General features: G+C 41.9%; 1 protein-coding gene across 1 annotated transcript in view; it reads right to left on the bottom strand.

The window, feature by feature from the left end:
- Positions 1-19,335, bottom strand: part of REEP5 (receptor accessory protein 5) — a 55,123-nt gene extending 35,788 nt beyond the window's left edge. The window contains exons 1-2 of the mRNA XM_030193487.1: positions 19,068-19,335; positions 18,788-18,881 (exon numbers count right to left, since the gene is read on the bottom strand). Coding sequence (XP_030049347.1) covers positions 18,788-18,881; positions 19,068-19,185 — 212 coding nt within the window. The 5' untranslated portion in view covers positions 19,186-19,335. The remainder of the gene's footprint in view (positions 1-18,787; positions 18,882-19,067) is intronic.
- Positions 19,336-19,535: the final 200 nt, after the last annotated feature.

Raw genomic sequence — 19,535 nt, forward strand, 5'->3', positions numbered from 1 at the left:
GGACGGCAGCCAAAAATGCAAACAGGATACTAGAAATTATTAGGAAAGGGATGGTAAATAAGACCAAGAATACTATAATGTCTTTGCATAGCTCCATGGTGCAACCTCACCTCAGTGGCATAGCCAGAAGGCAATTTTTATGTAGGCCAACAGGTTGGATGAGTGGGTACTAAAGAAAAACCTACCACCTGATGCACACACCACAGGATCTCAATTTATCTTACACTTTTAGTTCTTTAAATAATATATTTACTTTGTACGGGACGGAAGAAATTAATGTTATGAAATGCTCTTAATAATCAAACGATTTGTTTATTTATCATGTCAGAAATCTGACTTCTTACTGTATTAATAATTCACTTAGATTTTTTTTATATATATACAATCCTAATGCGATCTAATCACAATCATAGTCAACTCTAAATTGCATTGGACCCCCTCAGTTAACATTCACTAAGTAACTTTTCAACAAATCAACCACTGTTGAGAATCACGTTGAACATAAAAATACATATGTCTAATCACATTTAAGTCCAATTGATCATCCTGTGAATGAACACGACTCTATTGCTCAAAGGCTGAGTCGTTCATTACTCTGATGACATAATAACTTAGGAAGACTATTATGAGAGTGCTTTCAACAGAGTCTTCATTTAATGCGCATCTTTGACTCTGGCCAAGTTTCGTTCAACCGCTTTCTCAAAAGGCACACTGTATCCTTCCATTAACATGTCTTATTAGCTTACATGCTGCAGCAACCATTCAATATGGATGGGTCTTCAAACCAGGAAAACTCACAGTACCGGCATTAAATGAAGAGCTATTGAAAGCAGTGGACGCAGAGTTCAAGCGAAGGATTTATCCAGTACAAACCTCGGAATTTCTGGGGTTTGTGAAGTGGATTACAATTTCGACAATTCATGAAATATCATGATAAAGGAGGAGGAGTGGTATAGAATGATAAAGTACTGTTGAGTGCTTATAGGTGAACTGAAGTTCATTTTGCATGAAGGAGTCAAGATTTTTCACTCATACAACAGCTTGAGTTGATTTTGTGAGAAGGATCCAAGGTACTTACCACTCACATAATAGTCTTCCTAAGTTATGATGTCATCAGAGGAATGAACACGGCTCAGCCTTTGAGCAATAGAGCCAAATGTTCATACACAGGACAATCAATTGGACTTAAATGTGATTAGACATATGTATTTTTATGTTCAACGTGATTCTCAAAAGTAGTTGATTTGTTGAAAAGTTACTTAGTGAATGTTAACTGAGGGGTCCAATGCAATTTTGAGTTGACTATGATTGTGATTAGATCGCATTAGGATTGTGTGTATATATATATATATATATATATATATAAAATCTAAGTGAATTATTAATACAGTAAGAAGTCAGATTTCTGACATGATAAACAAATCTTTTGATTATTAATAGCATTTCATAACATTCATTTCTTCCATGCAGTACAAAGTAAATATATTATTTAAAGTACTAAAAGTGTAAGATAAATTGAGATCCTGTGAAGTTTATACTATTACATTTTAACTGCCAGACCTTTGACTATTCTTCTAATTTTTGGAGATCTCATCTCATGGTTTATACTCCCTACGGGGTATCCAGTCTATTGGCTATCTTTGTGTCATCCACAAAAACTCAAGCTTTTCCCTCTAACCCTTCAGCAATTTCTCTCACAAATATATTAAACAGAATCGGCCCCATACCGACCCCCCGAGGCATTCCACTACTCACCTTCCTTTCCTCCAAGCAGATTCCATTTACCACCACCCTCTGCCATCTGTCGGTTAACCAGTTTCCAATACAGTTCACCATTTTGGGCTAAGTTCAGCCCTCTCAGCTTATTCACGAGACTTCTATGAGGAACCGTATCAAAGGCTTTGCTGAAATCCAAGTAGATTAAATCTAGCATATGTCCTTCATCCTGTTCTTTGGTCACCCAGTCAAATAAATCAATCAGATTTGTTTGGCAGGATTTTCCTTTGGTAAAGCCATGTTGCCTTGTATCCTGCAACCCGCTGAATTCTAGAAAGTTAACTATCTTTTCCTTCAGCAGTGACTCCATTATTTTTCCTACTACCGACGTGAGGCTTACCGGCCCTGTAGTTTCCTACTTCTTCCCTGTCCCACATTCACTCATTGACAATCTCGTGGAACCTCTCCCATATTTAAAGATCTATTAAATAAATCCTTAAGATGTCCCACCAGGATTTCTCTGAGTTCCCTCAGTGTCCTGGGATGTATCCCATCCAGTCCCATAGCTTTGTCCACTTTCAGATTTTCCAGTTGTTTATAAAAGTTTTCTTCCTTAAATAGTGCAATATCCACTCCATTCCCAGATATACCCTTGGCAGACAACAGCAATCCTTCTCCAGGATTTTCTTCCGTGAATACCAAAGAGAAGTATTTGTTTAGCACAGTCACTTTAATCCTCATCACTTTCCACATTGCTATTCTCAGCATCTTTCAGCTACCAATTCAATTCCTAGCTTTTCTCCTTTCCCCAATATATCAGAAAAAGGTCTTGTCATCTCTTTACATCTTAAGCCATTTTTATTCTGCCAACACTTTTGCTAGCTGTATTTCCCGCTTCACTTCTTTGAGTTTATTCCAGTAATCTTTTCCATTATCCTCTTGTGTTCTTCTGTGTTTCTTGAACACAGCCTCTTTTACCCTTATTTTTTCAGCCACTTGTTTGGAGAACCATATAGGCTTCTTCTTTCTCGTTTTTGTTTACTTTCCTTGTATAAAGATCTGTTGCCATATTTATAACAGCTTTCAGCTTGCTCCACTGCGCTTCCACTTCTCCAATATCTACCCCTGCCATCAGCTCCTTCAAGTATTCCCCCATTTAACCGAAATTAGCACATCTGAAATCCAATACTTTGAGTTCTGTGCACTTGGCTTTCACTCTAATATCAAACCATATCATGTGATGATCACTATTGTCTAGGTGGGCACCCATCCGGATGTTGGAAACACTACCTCCATTTGTGAGCACTAGATCTAGCGTCAACCCTTACCTCATGGATTCAGTCACCATTTGCCTGAGCAAAGACTTTGACAGACACCCACGATCTCTCTGCTTCTTTCCAATTCTGACGACAGGACATTCCAATCCACATTAGGCATGTTGAAATCTCCCAGCAATGGCGCCTTCTCTTTCATTCCAAGTTTACTGATATCTTCGATCAGATCTTTGTCCAGCTTCTCCATTTGTGCCAGAGTAGATATAGGTTCCATCTTCTCTTTCCAGAATGATCCACATAATTTCTTCCTTTCCCCAGGTCCCCTGCGTTTTAGCCGCTCTGATATTATTTTTCACATACAGCGCCACTCCTCCAACTCTTCATCCCTTCCTATCCTTCCTAAAAAGATTAAAGCCAGTACGGTCACATCCCTTTCATGAGAATCATTAAACTATGTCTCTGTAATAGCAACAATAACCAAGTCTTCCTCAAACATCATGGCTTGCAAATATTGAACCTTTTTTACTTATACTACAAGCATTTGTCCATTTGACATTTCTTCACTCTCCATATCCACTATCCATCTTCTTCCAACCCTGTGTCTATCCTTCCTCTATGTTCCGCATCTCCCTTTCTCTGAGTCCCTATATTTCCCTGTGTCTCTATATTTCCCTGTCCAGCGTCTCACCTCTCTTCCTCCCCCATGCCAATGTGACTCTCTTCTCTCCTCAGTGACCCCACCCCATCCAGCTTCTCTCCCTCCCCTCCTTACAGCATCTGGCTTGCTTGCCTGGCTGCCCTTCTCCCCTCCTTCCTGCTGTGGGTTCAGTATTTGATCCCCTCTTCCTTCATCCCCTTGGTCTGGCATCTCTTTCCCTTCCCTGCCCTCTACTGCAGGCCAGCACCTCTCTTCCTACCTTCCAGCCCTCCTCCTCCCACCAGGTCCAGCTCCTTTCCCTCCAGCCTCATCCTCCTGCTCCTCCCACAGCACCTCCCTCTCTTCCCTCCAGCCCCTTCCTCCTCTTCCCTCTACTCCATAGGTCCAGCACCTCTCTCCCTTCCCTCCAGCCCCCCATCTCCTCCTCCTCCCCCCTCAGGTCCAGCACACCTCTCCCTTCCCTGCAGTCCCCCCTCCCCCCACAAGTCCAGCACACCTCTCCCTTCCCTGCAGCCCCCTCCTCCCACAAGTTCAGCAAACCCCTGCAGCCCCCTTCCTCTCTTGTGTCCAGTGCTTCTCTCCCTTCCCTCCAACTCCCCTTCTCCCATGTCCAGCACCCCTCTCCCTTCCTTGTAGCCTCCTCCTCCCACAAGTTCAGCATACCTTTCACTTCTATGCAGCCCCCACCTCCTACAAGTCCAGCATGCCTTTTCCTTCCATGCAGTCCCCCTCCTCCCACAAGTCCAACACCTCTCTGCCTTCCCCAAGTCCTACCACTCACCCACATTCCAGCTTCCCTCACTGCCTTCCCTCTTGCAGGTCTGGGATCACTGCCTTTTCCTTCTCCTTCACCCACCGCCACTGCAGTGCTTACAGCTTACATTTTTGGGCTGCCCAGCAGCGATTTAAACAGGGACTCCAGGGTCTTCCCTCTGCCGCATCTGACCCTCTCATGCAACCCTGTTTATGCAAGGGCTGGATGCAACAGAGGGAAGGCCCTGGAGTGCCTAAGTGAATTGCTGCTGGGTGGCCCAAAAATGTAAGTTGCAAGTGCAGCAGTGGTGGTGGGAGGGGGGAGAAGAAAGAAGTGGCAGTGATCCCAGACCTGTGGGAAGGAAGCCATGAGTGATGTTGGATTGTGGGTGGCTGATGTGCCCCATCTTGGGTAGGCTTGGGCCCACCCAGGCCTACCCGTGGCTATACTCCTGCCTCACCTTGAGTATTGTGTTCAATACTGGTTGCCATATCTCAAAAAAGATATAGCATTATTAGAAAAGGTTCACAGAAGAATGACCAAAATGATAAAGGGGATGGAACTCCTTTCATATGAGGAAAGGCTTAAGAGGTTAGGGCTCTTCAGCTTGGAAAAGAAACAGATGAGGGGATATAAAATTGAGGTCTACAAAATCCTGAGTCGTGTAGAACGAGTAGAAGTGAATCAATTTTTTACTCTTTCAAAAAGTAGAAAGACTAGGTGACATGAAGTTACATGGAAATACTTTTAAAACAAATAGGAGGAAATATTTTTCACCCAATGAATAATTAAGCTCTGGAACTCATTGCCAGAGGATGTGGTAACAGTGGTTAGTGTATCTGGGTTTAAAAAAAAAGGTTTGGACAAGTTCCTGTAGCAAAAGCCCATAGTCTGCTATTGAGATAGACATGAGGAAGCCACTGCTTGCCCTGGGATTGGCAGCATGGAATGTTGCTACTATTTGGGTTTCTGCTACTATTTGGGTTTCTGCCAGGTACTTGTGTCCTGGATTGGCCACTGTTGAAAACAGGATACTGGTCTAGATGGACCATTGGTCTGACCCAATATGGCTATTCTTATGTTCTCACTTAGATGCTGGTGTATTAAACAGACATCAAAAAGGCAATAAATCATATATATATATATATATACATATACACACACACACACATATACACAGGATGAAGCAAAAAAAAGTAACTCCCTGTTGGTTTCTCAGCAACCGCTTTGAATTTCAACAAGAAATTTTATGTACTTATTTAAGGCCCTGTTTACTAAGCCACGCTGTAGGCACGCAAACTTTTTAGTGTGCGCTAAAAATTTAGAATGTGCTAACACTAGAGACAACCATAGGAATATAATGGGTGCCTCTATTGTTAGTGCATGCTAAAAGGTTAGCAAGCCTACAGCACAGCTTAGGAAACAGGGCCCTTAGTCATCATGCTTACGTATTATTATTAAACAACATTTAATTATCTTAATGTTACTGACACTTTAGAGTTACTACTCAGCAACGTTTAATTATCTTACCCCCCTGTTTACTAAAGCTTAGCTCGAGTTATCTGCAGCAGGGCCCATATTATTTTTATGGGCCCTGCTGCAGATAACGAGGTAAGTTTTAGTAAACAACCCCCTTAATGTTACGGACATTTTAGAGTTACTACCTAGCAATTTTTATGCGTTAAAAATGTTTGAGTTAAAACACAGTAAAATAACATCATTTAAACGATACAATTAACAATGTGTCAGAATTTTGCAGTCACTGTGATTACTCAAAATGTCCACATCTAGCTTTAACACAGGCCTTCAGTCGCTTTGGGAAGTTCTTAACAGTCTTGTTGATCGGTCCCTACAGCAGGTTATCCCAGATCATCTCCCGACACCTTGCTCATGATTGCCATTCTCATCTGAAATGCTTTTAAAAAAGAAATTACCTGCAAATCATATTATTAAATATGATGCTATTGTTATCTTCAGTGTATGACTATTTTGCTATTCTGTGTTCTCCTTTGTATAAAAAGTTATAAAAATAAAGTTTAAAAAATTATTCAAATTATTTACAAAAGTCTACATCACTGTGACATCATAACCCTGTGTTTTTCACATAATGGTACTTTTACAATGTCAACATTTTTGAATGCTTGGAAATCGTCTATAACTTTGCCATGTTTAAAGATAATCGCATTCCACTCAGTACATAAACGTAGATAGTAACAAATAAAATTGTAAAATTCATGTTGAAATTCCAAGCAGTTGCAAAGAAAATAGCAAAAAAAAACTCGGGGGGGGGGGGGGGGGCCGAGGGGGTTACTTTTTTGCCTCACCCTGTGTATGTATGTATGTATGTATGTATGTATGTATAGATAGATAGATAGATAGATCGATCTCAGAGATAAATATATAAAGATATATAAATATAGAGAGATATAATGTAGAGACCCTAGGATCCTGCTTTAGGGGTGTTCGCAATGACATCCAGATTCTCTACTAGAATAAAATATTTTTACTCTAATTTGACATCACTGGTTGCTAGAGACCAGTATTATAATGAGGAGAGGAGACTGGTTTGGGGAGGGAACTAGTTAAGGGTATAAAACCCTAACTTAGTTTAAACCTCTATCTTTGGCTCCTTAGTTTAAACCTCTATCTTTGGCTCCTTGTCTCCCCGGCTGATGACTATCATGTGAGGAAAGAGCCATCCACCCCAAATACTCTAGCCATCTAAGCTCAAGCAATTATAAGAGACAGAGATACCTGGCTGCTGTAGTCAAGAAAATTTATAACGAGAAACCTAGGAACAATACAGTGGCAGCAGCCACTTAAGTGGAGCAGTTAGGTAGGGGAATCTGCTCCACCCGCTCCAGGGACCACGGAGTAAAGGAGAAACTGAGCATAGTTGTGTATTTTCCAGCAAGGTAACCAGGCCACCTGTTATCTATACAGCTTCCTAAACCAAGAACCGCTTACAGCTACAGATTCCTTGGGGACCATCACACATTCAACCAGGACCAAGCCACTAAAAGCACTACTTAAGAGCCTCAGAATCCCTGAGTCCTTTGGCGTCTCAAACAACAAAGACCACGTGTCTATCATCTTTGATACTTGTTTACACTACTTGCTACATTGTTACTAAAGAGAGCTACAGAGAGGTTTATACATGGAGGGGCATTTTCGAATAGACGTCCAAGTCAGAACATCCCAAACGAAAGTCCATCTAACGTATTTTCGAACAGGAAATAACATATTGCCTCAGTTAGCCCAGAAAGAAAATGGCAGACATCAGTTAAAGCACTATATCCCTGGTGAAGCCTGAGGGTTAAACGGGCCCCATTGGTACAGATAAGTGCGCTGCATGTCATATGAGATTCTATATATAAAAGAAACAAAAACACTTTTTGGTTGAATAAATGATGTATAATTGGTAAATGCTGATGAAAGGGTTTTTGCCAATGATAGATTCAGGTCTAGTGTGGACGGCCCCGAGACAGCGTTCCACAGACCGGTGCACTAGGGTGCTGTATTATCATGGACCTCTGAGGCTTTTCCCTTTCTCTTCACATAAGTTGTTTGAGAGTTCTGTTTGGTATCAGCTGTATTATCCAATTAGGGATGGTAGTATTGTGAAGCATAATCAGCCATGTTGAGCATCTATTCAAAAGGATGTTTAGGTCAACGTAAAAAAAAAAAAATTGGAAAAGCATGTGCCCAAAATGCATGCCATGATTAAGCGCGATCAATCATGTGATTACAATTTTTAATTGCAATTTTAATTTTTAATCATTGCCCACCCCTAATATGGGCCTTGGTGATGCAGGCCTTGGTGCCGAAACACGGCCGTGTCGGGTCCTTTTTTTAGCTGTTGACATTAAAGACTTCCTGATATCCTCCTTGAGCTGTCCTCACTTTTTTGTCCATTATATCAAAGTACAACACATGCTTTATTTCTAATTTTCACACTAGGACCCCCCCTCCCCAAGTCCCCAGGTTCTGTGTGCACGCAGGCTGCCCTAGTAATATTATTGGGTACAGTGACAGATGTGGCAGATGCCTTCATCCTGATACAGAACTCCTTGCTCTACGGGTAAACCTGGGGTGCAAGAGTGTTTAGAGTAATAGGTTGAGATCCATGGAAGCCAATGTTCAAATCCCACTGCCTCTCCCTTGAAGTCTTGGGCAAGTGACGTAACCAATGTTTCCTCTGAGGAGTGGCCTGGTGAGTGCAATTTTTTTTTTTTTCGTGTCAGCAACATGTTTTAAAAACCAACAAATTTTGCGCACCAGTATTAGCAATGCATTTCTGTATATAGCACAAACAAAAAAAACAGTTTTGTGAGCAAGCATGTAAAATCTGTGAGCAACACTCCTAAAATGTATGAGAAATCGCTCATGCGCTCTGCTTAGAGGGAACATTGGATGTAACGCTCCATTGCCTCGGATACAAATGTAGATTGCAAGCTCTCCAGGGTCAGGAAAATATCTACTGTACCTGAATATAACTCACATTCAGCTACTAGTGAAAAAAAAGCATGAGACAATCCCTTCACCTACTTGAGAAGCAAATCTCCCTGTAGGGCTTGAAATAACACCTTCTGCAAAGTAACACGTTCTTCTTTTTTAGCATACAAAGCTGATTTTTTATTTTTTTTAAAGCTGCTATTCCACAGAGCAGATTCTAACCAGAAATCTCTAAGTTTAGAAGAGAAAGGGCAGGGAAACAGCAAGCAGTGAGCCTGAAGAAGATGGGTGGGATAAACCACTGTTTCAGCAGAACTGCTAGATTAAGATGGTGGTTAGGTATCAATGAAAGAAAACGTTACAAAAAAAAAAAAAAAGACTTACAGAAAAGCAAACTAGAAACCAAAAATGAGCAGCTGTCTTTTCAAGCTGTGCCCCCCCATACCTTCTATGTTTTAGGAAAGAAGTGGGTAAGCAAGAAAGAGATCATTATTTTAAATTAACCATGCTGGTGGGCACATAGTCTAAAGGCTGGCCCTAGAGCTGACAGACACTGGGTCCTGCTCTCACCTTTCATTCCCTGCTGACTACGAGTGAACATTAAACCAAAGCCTTTTTGGCACTTCTCCATCCTGTGCCTTCCAAGGACCTTCTTGGACTTAAAAAAAAAAAAAAAAAAAGTTCAAGGCGAGACTCCAGCTGCCTCGCACTGCACCAGTTTAAAGCAGTTTTTGTACCGTGAAGAATTAACATAAGCTAATTATAAATTTGTTTCTAAACTTACCACCATTTCCCTTTACCAATTCGGGCAACCTGGGGATGTCAAATTGAACTCTGCATAACTCCTTCTTCCTGAATGTCTCTCGCCTCTCATATTTATAAAACATCTTCAAATCTACGTTTTTCTGTGCCTCTGTGACTTGTGCTGGATTGTACTTTATATTGTAAATTACATTATGACTACAAAGCATGCCGGCAGGTGTAACTTGTCAAGGCTGCCAATCTCATTGTATGAGATCTTTTCCTTCCCCAGCTGGATTTATTTCATTTATGCTGTTTCAGCACTTCACCTAAACTATCACTTCCACAATTGGAGAGTCTTCGCTGGGCAGATTAGGTAAGTTCTGCCAATCAGACACATCTGTTGCTCCCATCAGCCACACTTAATTTACTGTCGCAGGCAGCACCTTCTCAGAGCTGCTCCCTAATGTGTACTGCCCTATTTTCTCTAACAGGTTAGACTGGCACAACTGTCAGACTCGTTTCAAATCATTGTGTTGACCGTTTAAAGTCCGACAACTCTTTCCTTTTCTGCATTCCCTGTGAGCACTTATGATTGTTCATATCTGCAGGATATTTGTAGGAGACTTCTGCCTGTGTATTTTGCACAGTCCCTTTGCTGACTCGGCACGTCAGCGCTGCTAGTGTCAGGTTCTCTGCAGGCTTGGTGCTACCCACTTGCCCATCATCAGCCGCCCCCCCACCCCACCTTCTTCATGTGATTTTATGCTGTTGCGGTGTGTGGGCTACAGGGCTGCCAGTGCCAGGAGTTTTGCTGATTTTTGATGCCAGAAATAAAAAAAGGAAGAGTGTCTTCTCACTCAGAAGCCACACTTCTGCTGAGCCAAATGTGTCTGTTCATGGTTCTTTAAATTGACTATCTGAAAGCTATTATCAGAGTGGGAGCATTTTACATCTTGTACTGTTTTGCAGTTCTCATTATGATCTGTTAATTATTGATTTCAGTTTGCAATTTCTTCTTCTTCCTTCCCATTTCAAGCCAACAATTGGTCTCCTTTTCTGCCTCCACCTGCACCTTTCCTTACCCCTCTCTATCTCTCTCCTGTGCTGAGGTTGATGAAGGTTGTGTTTTCGTATCCAAATGACATTTCTCCCCACACTTTCCAAATAATGTTGCTATAAGTTACTGTACTCACTGCCTGACCTCCTGTATTTTACTGCATTTGATTCAGCATCCATTTCTTAATTGTAGATTTTACTTTCACTATAATAAACTCATTACTCTTTTGGCAGGCTTGGTTACTAGACTTTCACAGTACACGCCCTCACAGTATTTGCCATCTGAACCATGCAGAGACTATACTCTCACATCACTACACCAAGGATTCGCACAGGCAAAAACACTTCTGTTCACATCCGTCCTCCTGGTGAATATGTTTGAAAATATAAACTGTATATGACATCTGCTCTGTTACTGCTGTCTGTATATGGAAACAGATCATTGCCACAAAAACAAAAATCTTCTCCCTGCTAAGCTCCATCACTCCCCTGATATGAGACTCAACTCTATAAATGGTGGCTAAAACAAAAGTGAGCTAAGCGCTATTCTACAAATGGCAAAAGTTGGGTGCCATTTATAGAATAGCGCTTAGAGCCAGGATCTGTGCCCAATTTTGGACATGGGGATTTACACCAACTGAACCCTGGTTCTCGGTGGCTGCTAACGGCACACGTTAGAGCCACGGAAAACACCTTTGTGCACTGCTCGATAAATAACAAATGCTTTAGACTGGTGTGAAGGACCTGCGCTCTGGGTTTGTTCAGGAACGCCTCCCTCTCCCACAGACGTCCAGGGATTTTTCCAAGAAATCCCGCAGAAGCTCATGCACTGCTCCACTCTCCTAGGCTCCTCTCAACCCCGACTCAAAATAATGACTCAGCAACTCAGTCAGGGCCATAAATACATAGTAACATAGTAGATGACGGCAGAAAATGACCTGCACGGTCCACCCTGTCTGCCCAACAAGATAAACTCACATGTGCCATTTTTTGTGTATACCTTACCTTGATTTGTACCTGTCTTTTTCAGGGCACAGACCGTATAAGCCTGCCCAGCACTATCCCCACCTCCCAACCACCAGCCCCGCCTCCCACCACCGGCTCTGGCACAGACCGTATAAGTCTGCCCAGCACTATCCCCACCTCCCAACCACCAGCCCTGCCTCCCACCACCGGCTAAGCTTCTGGGGATCCCTTCCTTCTGAGCAGGATTCCTTTATGTTTATCCCACGCATGTTTGAATTCCGTTACCGTTTTCCTCTCCACTACCTCCCGCGGGAGGGCATTCCAAGCATCCACCACTCAGCTTATGCAAAGCAATTTCCCAAAGGTTCAACATCACAGCAGTTTGTGTAAAGCATTTCAAAGGGTTCAAAAATTCCCAATAGTTCATGTAAAGCAGTTTCCACAGGGTTCAAAATGCCAGCAGCTCATGTAAAGCAGTTTCCACAGGGTTCAAAATCACCACCCACTGGGCCAGCACTATCTTCCAGCCACCTCTCCCCATTGGACCCTCCAGAAAAAACAGCTTCTCAGCTCCCCTTCGGAGAAAACCACCTTCTTCCTTTTTATACCAAGCTCCCAACTGCTGCTTTATCTCACCTTTTAGTTTAACTTGAGCTGAGGTATCCATCAGCTCCTCCTGTTCTCTTTCCTCTCCCTTTTCTGCCCCTTGCCAGTCCATGGGTTCCTCCCCACACCCCTCTCCCAGCTGCCCCCTCCTTTCCTTGATTGAGCAGATTCCCCTAGCCTAGTTCTCTGTGTCAGGGTTTTCCAATTACCCACCCTTGTCCTTCGCTCAACCTCCTCTGGGGGCTGATGGGAATGGAAGTCCCTTCTGCGATGGTATGCCTCCCTCCGGGACTGCTGGGAAATGTAGTCCTGCATTTTAGGTTGCGCTCCTCTTGGGGGACTGGTGGGAGTTGTAGTCTTTCTCCTTTCTCCACTTCTCTGGGGAATAGGATCTGCTCCTTTCTCTAGTCCTGTCTTCCCTCCTACCCCCCTCATATTCCTTACACTGGCTAAAACTAGTCTAAAACAAACGTTAAAAGCACAGTAAGCTTTGTGCATTGGACCCTAAATCCTTAATAACTCAGACCGCAAACATAAAAATTGATCCAATTTTAATTACTGATCACGCAATGATCCATCTTAAGTTACAGCTTGACTATAGCAAACAGAAGCACATATGGAGATTTAATAATGAATTCCTTGCAGATTCAGATTTCATCCAAAAAACTAATAATTTTATAATGAATTTCTACACATGGCATGATAATATAGACCCTCCACCACCTACCACCTGGGAAGTCTTCAAACTTGTCTTAGAGGTAAAATAAAAAGCTTTGCTGTCCGGAAGAAAAAAACAGGAATCTATGCAACTTCTTCAACTAGAAAATACAATTAAAGAACTGGAAAAACTTCATATCGATATTAAATGCCATAATAATACTTAATGTCTCTGATTCAACTTAAATATGAATACAATAAATTACGTAGCTATCAAGCTAATCAGAACCTGGCTATGAATAAAACTGGTCACTATACTTCAGATAATAAAGCTGGTAATTACTTGCCAGATATATTGCTATAAGACAAAGACAACGTACATCAACTTATATTTAGATAATGATCACATAGCTACTATGGATAAAGATATTTCCAGAGCTTTTGTCACCTATTATCAACATTTATTCAGCACTTCTTGTGCAAATCCTACAGAAGTCATGAATATAGCCTTCATAGAAAGCCTGCTTCATCCAATCCTTTCCCATAGACAAAAGGATTCTCTTGATGCACTAAAGTTGATGAAATAACCTCGGCATTAAATCTCTGGCTAGCAACAAGACACATGGACTAGACGGATGGATACACAGCTGAATTTTACTGCATCTTTTATGACACTCTATCTCCTATTTTGTGCTCTTTATATCACTTCTTATGGCAATATCCCACGTCACAAGGTCAATTTGCTGAAGCACAAGTTGTTATTTTACCCAACTAGGACGTGACATAACCACAGTTCAACATTTTCATCCCATATCTCTATTTAATTTAGACTTCAAAATTATGGCTCAAGTTTTAGCTGCAAGCCTAGAGTCTATACTTGGTTCTCTAATCCACACTAATCAAGGTGGATTCATGTCTGGAAGATTCATTGAAGACAATGTGAGAACATTTCATGGCCTATTGACTTTTACAAACACCAAAATCTCATCTTCTGCCTTGGCTATCTGTTTGGATGCAGAAAAAGATTTTGACATGGTCGAATGGTCATATTTATTTAAAATTCTTGAATGGTTTGGCTGTGGTCCTGATTTTGTTAAATGGGTGCAAGTATTATATACTAAACAATGTTCCAGAATTCAGATAAATGGTGATCTTTCTGAAAATGTCCATCTAGCTAGAGGTACCAGACAGGGATGCCCACAATTCCCTCTCTTATTAAATTTAGCTTTGGAACCCCTATTAATTGTCATTATTTATTTATTGCATTTGTATCCCACATTTTCCCACCTCTTTGCAGGCTCAATTACATTAATAAATCTGGTGTGGTTATTGATGGGCATGAATTCAAATTGTTGGCGTACGCAGATGATCTTATGATCTTTTTGACAGATCCAATGACATCGATTCCAGTTCTTCCTAAACTAATCATTTTTCTTCACTTTCTGGATATCTAATCAGCTGGGACAAATCTGAAGCCATGCCCATGAATGACCACACGACAGATTTAGGATCTGCTAACATTCAGTGTTCTCCTTTATATATTAGGTATCTGGGCATGCTTTTCCATAGAGACAGAGAACAAATGATATCCATATTTTTAATTTTAACATCCTAAAGAAAATAGATACTTTACTTCAAAGGGGGACCCTGCTAACACTCTCTTGGTGGGGTAGGATCAAAACTATAAAAATTACATTTATGTTTGCTACCAATTACTATATTAGCATGTTACCAATGCTGGCTCCATGCTTTTTTTTTTTTTAATAAGAATATAGATAAGAAAAATACTAAACATCTATGGAAAGGTAAACAACCTAGAATAGCATTAAACACTCTCAAACCTTCTAAAGAAGACAGAGGTATTGGATTCCCTGATTTTTATACTTATCATCTTGCTAATCTTTTACGCTATGGAGCCCAATGGTTATCTAATCAAACTAATGGTATCAAACCCCTTGCAGAATACTGAATGCAGATCACAATGATAAACTGCAAATAACCTTTCACCTATGTTGAAAGAATAGGATCCTTATTCAATTCAGGCCACTTAATTTTTAATTTTTTGTTTAAGGAGGAAAAGGTCTCAAAAAGCCAAGGTACCGAGACACATTGATGAGTCATAAGGCACACTGTAGGCTGAGCTCATCACTGACCTGAAAAACCTCCTGTTGCACTCGTTTTTATTATGCAAACATTTATTGACAACAAAATAATGTGACTTAGCTTTGGCTTTTTATGTCAAACGCATTGGAAGGGACGTTTGACATAAAAAGCCAAAGCTAAGAGAGGGGAGAGATGCTGCAGGGAATGGAGGAAAAGAGAGAGTTGTGTGTGGGGTAGGAGATTGAAGGAGAGATGCTACATGAATGGGAGAGAGGTGAAAGAGGGAGAACTGTTGGTCATAGGGTGGAGGGGATGAAGAGAGAGATGTGGCAAAGGGGCAAAAAAGTGAGAAATCTTGTATATGGGGGTGGAGGGGAGGGAGAGATGCTGCATGGAGGGGGAGGGGGATGAGAGGGAGAAATGTTGGACATGGGGTGAAGTGGAGGGGGTGCATGGGGAGAGTGGGAGAAATGTTGGACATGGCAGTGGAGGGAAGGAAAGGAAAGGAGAGATGCTGCATGGGGGGAAGAAAGAGATTTTGGAACTGGGGCACAAGGGAGGGAGAGAGAGATGGTGGACAGTGAGAGAGAGAGGCAGACATATTGGACATGGCGAAGGAAGGGAGAGAATGCTGCATGGGGGGAGAGGGAAGAGTGATGTTGGATCTGGGGTACAATGGAAGGCGAAGAGAAAGATGGTGGACAATGAGAGAGATGTAGAACATGGATTTGGATCAGAGGCAGGGAGAGATGCACAGGAAGTGGACAGGGAACAGAAAGAGATATTGGATAGATGCCGGACAATGGGAGGGAGTGAAGAGAGAGAGGGAGAGAGAGAAATGCTGGACCATGGGGGATAGGGCAGGAGGAAAGAGAGTAGGGGAAGGGAGATGTCAGGCTACAAGGGTGGGGAGGGAAGAAAGAAGTGGCAGATGCTGGGCTAGAAAGGTGGAGGGAGGAAGACACTGGGAATGGTGGAACCCTGTGGGAGAGGCCAGGAGGGGCAGGGGGAGGATTGGTAGCATGGAATGTTGCTACTAATTGAGTTTCTGCTGAGTACTTGTGACCTGGATTGGCTACTGTTGGAAGAAGGATACTGGACTAGATGGACCACTGGTCTGACCCAGTATGGCTATTCTTATGTTCTTATGACTTTCCCTATAATTTTATTTAGATTAGCTCTCTCCGAACTAGAGAATGACACGGGGTCGAGGCGGGGACAGATCCCTGTGTCATTCTCTACTCCGAACCATTAGATAAATGGCAATCTCGATTACTGGATATTACCTTAGCTATTACAATACAGATCTTCTCAAACTGGGAAACTGTATTTTTGTTTAATACTATCTTTTGGTGCCATATGATTGCTATGATTCACAGATATGTATACAAAGCTGTGAACTGTACCAATAGGTATAAATCAATTGAAAAAATCTGGTCACCAACTGCCTCTTTCCAATGTGTATCTTGACACTCCATGGACACCCCTGTTAGGGTATTTCTTTTTCAGTTTTATTTTCATTTTACAATTTTCATTTCCATAGAAGTACCACTTGTACTCATAAAAACCTTCTTTTTTTTTTTTTTTTTTGCTTTTGAGTCTATATATTGATTCGTACTCTATAGCAATACTTGCATGACATGTCCCATCATCTCACTGTAATGGTTATTGCTTATATGGTTAATGATAGTTCTTGCTTTACACTATTAAGTATTGTTTATATTGTACTTTTCTATTTTTTTTTTTTCAAAAATGCAATAAAATTATGTGAACTTAAAAAAAAAAAATAATGTAGTTATTCAAACTATCTGTCTTTCATTAAAAACACTAGGGGGATCACTAACAGTTAACACACATTAGCTGTCAGTAAATGATCCCTAACTATATTAAATGTATCTAAATGTACATATTCTTTTCCTAGCCATTAGCTGTCTGCAGTGTTTGGTATTCCTGGGATAATCCTGAGTATGAACACTCGAATTACAGAAATGCGAGAATAACCTTATTAGAACCAGGGCTGTAAAAAAACTCATACCGAGGTTTTTAGTTTTCATATCTGACAGCAAATAACACATACACTCTTTTGCAAAGAAAATCATTCACAAGTTAAGATGATAAAATGAATGTAGTAACAGTAGGCCATGAGCCTCTCTTTGTCTGGTTCCAGTTGTAGCTAGTCTTTTACCTGCAGCATTTTGCCTGAAACCTCCTAATAAACCAAAATGTCTTTTGTGAGGAAGCACCAATGGCAGATGTTCAGATGAACAGTCCCCAGAGCAGAGCTGCATTTATGCACTCTGTGGTTCCTAAGCTGTAACATTTACAAGCCCCCCCCCCTCGATTAAGTCTGAAGTAAATTTTAAGTTTAATAGATGACAGATAACAAAATAAAAGAAATATATATATAGTTTAATAGATGACAAATTAAATTGTAGATAGCTAGATTGATAGATAGATACATACATACATAGATAGATAGATATGTGTATGTATGTATTTATAAGAACATAAGAGTAGCCATACTGGGTCAGATCAAAGGTCCATCTAGCCCACTATCCTGTTTTCCAAACAGTGGCAAAAGCCAGGTCACAAGTACCTGGCAGAAACCCAAATATTAAACAACCAACGACAGGCAATAATAAAAATCATAATTATGATTACTGTATATTGTATTTTTCATTATTTACAAATGTATTTATTTATTTTTTAGTGAAATGGGAGGCTCTAAGCGGTAGTTTGTTTAGTTTAAAGGTAATCCAGCTCTTAACAGGGGTGATCTACCTCAGAAACTATGGGAGGGACTATAATTGTGCCCCCTCCTTCCCTCAACCCTCTACACTGCAGGTTCTGCTAACATTTCCACAATTAAGAAGTACACTTAGGGGTCCTTTCACTAAGCTGTGGTAAAAGGGCCTACCCGTGTGAGGTCCTGTGGTACACCTGAGATTAGTGTGCGCAAACCGCACAGTAAAAATATTTTCATTTTTATGACTAACTGATTAGCACATGATTAACGCATGAGCCCTTATCACCTATAAAATAGCTGCAAGTGCACACGCACTAATTTGTTTTAATGGTCTTGCATGGCCACCAATTTTAAAAAAACGGGTAACCTGCCATTTTACTGCTGCAGTAGAAAGTGGCCTTAGCGTGCGGGACAAGGATGCACTAAGTTCACTTTTTCCTGCGCTTTTGTAAAAGGACTCCATAAGGAGGTGTTTACTGCTTTTTAAGCGCACTATGGAATATTACAATTTATGTCTTGTTTGTTGTACAGTGGTACAAAAATAAGGCAAAGGCCTAGGAAAGCATATGATGACCTAGAGAATACCTTCTAGCCTGCCAATAATTGTATTTAAACGAAAAAAAAAACATTACTGGGGCCTTGCAGTCAGCCGTAGAAAAAAAACTCTATTTTATTCAGATTTTTTGGGGGGGGAGGGGCAAAGCTTGAGAGCGACTGTACCAGAAAGCACTGGATTAAGAACAACAAAGAGCGAGTATTTATCCGCTGCTGAAACTGAATCTAAAAAAAAGAGTCAACTTCTTTACAGTCACACTCATAGTCTGCTCCAGAAAAGCACACCTGAGAAAGTGTATCTTTTAAAATGGCATGCCCTTATTTGAGCAAATATCCTTATGCACACAGCTTGAGGCGAGAACAGGCACAATTAATTTACACAGGCAGCCTGAAAAGCAAACAAAAGGCGTCCTATTGCGTGCGTGGCTCAGGCTCTGCTGCTGCGCTACAGACAGTACCAGCTCGTTTACATTACAGGAAACCACGAAGGCACTCACGAGATGTAGGCAGGGTAGCCGAATCCAATTAAGTTGCAGAGTAGAGATGCTCCGTACCCGAACACCAGATAGACAGCAATCACCCCGATGATAGCTAGAAAGAAAGGAGAAAAAGATCAGCGCGAGCTGGGGACCAGGACAGAGGTGGATTTGTGGCGATCAGGGCCTGGGTGACACAGCCCAGCCGCTTCTCGCTAAACACCCAGCATCAACTTATTCCCACCCCCAGCCCCCCCCCCCCCCCGATCCCCTTCCCCGCAGCGGGCTGGGGGCCGCCTACCGAGGGCGATGTAGCGCTTGTTCACGCCCGTCTTGGCCTCGATGGTGGTCAGCAGGTCGGTGAGGACGTTCTTCTCCCGCAGGAGTTTTTCGAAACCATCTCGCAGGGCTACGACCATGGCGGCGGCGGCTCCGGGGTTGCTGCGATTCCACCCGGTGTCCCGATCCTCAGCAGCAGCAGCGGTGCTGGTGTCCAGGCGGGCGCTGCCTCTCAACTTGTGTTGCAGCAGCAGGCAGAGGCAGGGAAGGAGGGATCGGTCGAGTCACTCTTCTCCACCCTTCTGCCAAAGAGCTACTCCTCCCTCTCTCCCCTCCCCACCCCCACCCCTTCTCCTTCATGTCCGCCCTACCGCCTCCTCCTCCTCCTGCATATTACACCGGCCACCAAATCCAGCGAAGGAAAGCGAGGGCTCCTAGACCATTAAAAGAGACACCTGTAACTGACAAGCCACACAGAGGACCTCTTCCT

This window comes from Microcaecilia unicolor, chromosome 2 (genome assembly GCF_901765095.1).
Source record: "Microcaecilia unicolor chromosome 2, aMicUni1.1, whole genome shotgun sequence".
Lineage (NCBI taxonomy): Eukaryota > Metazoa > Chordata > Amphibia > Gymnophiona > Siphonopidae > Microcaecilia > Microcaecilia unicolor.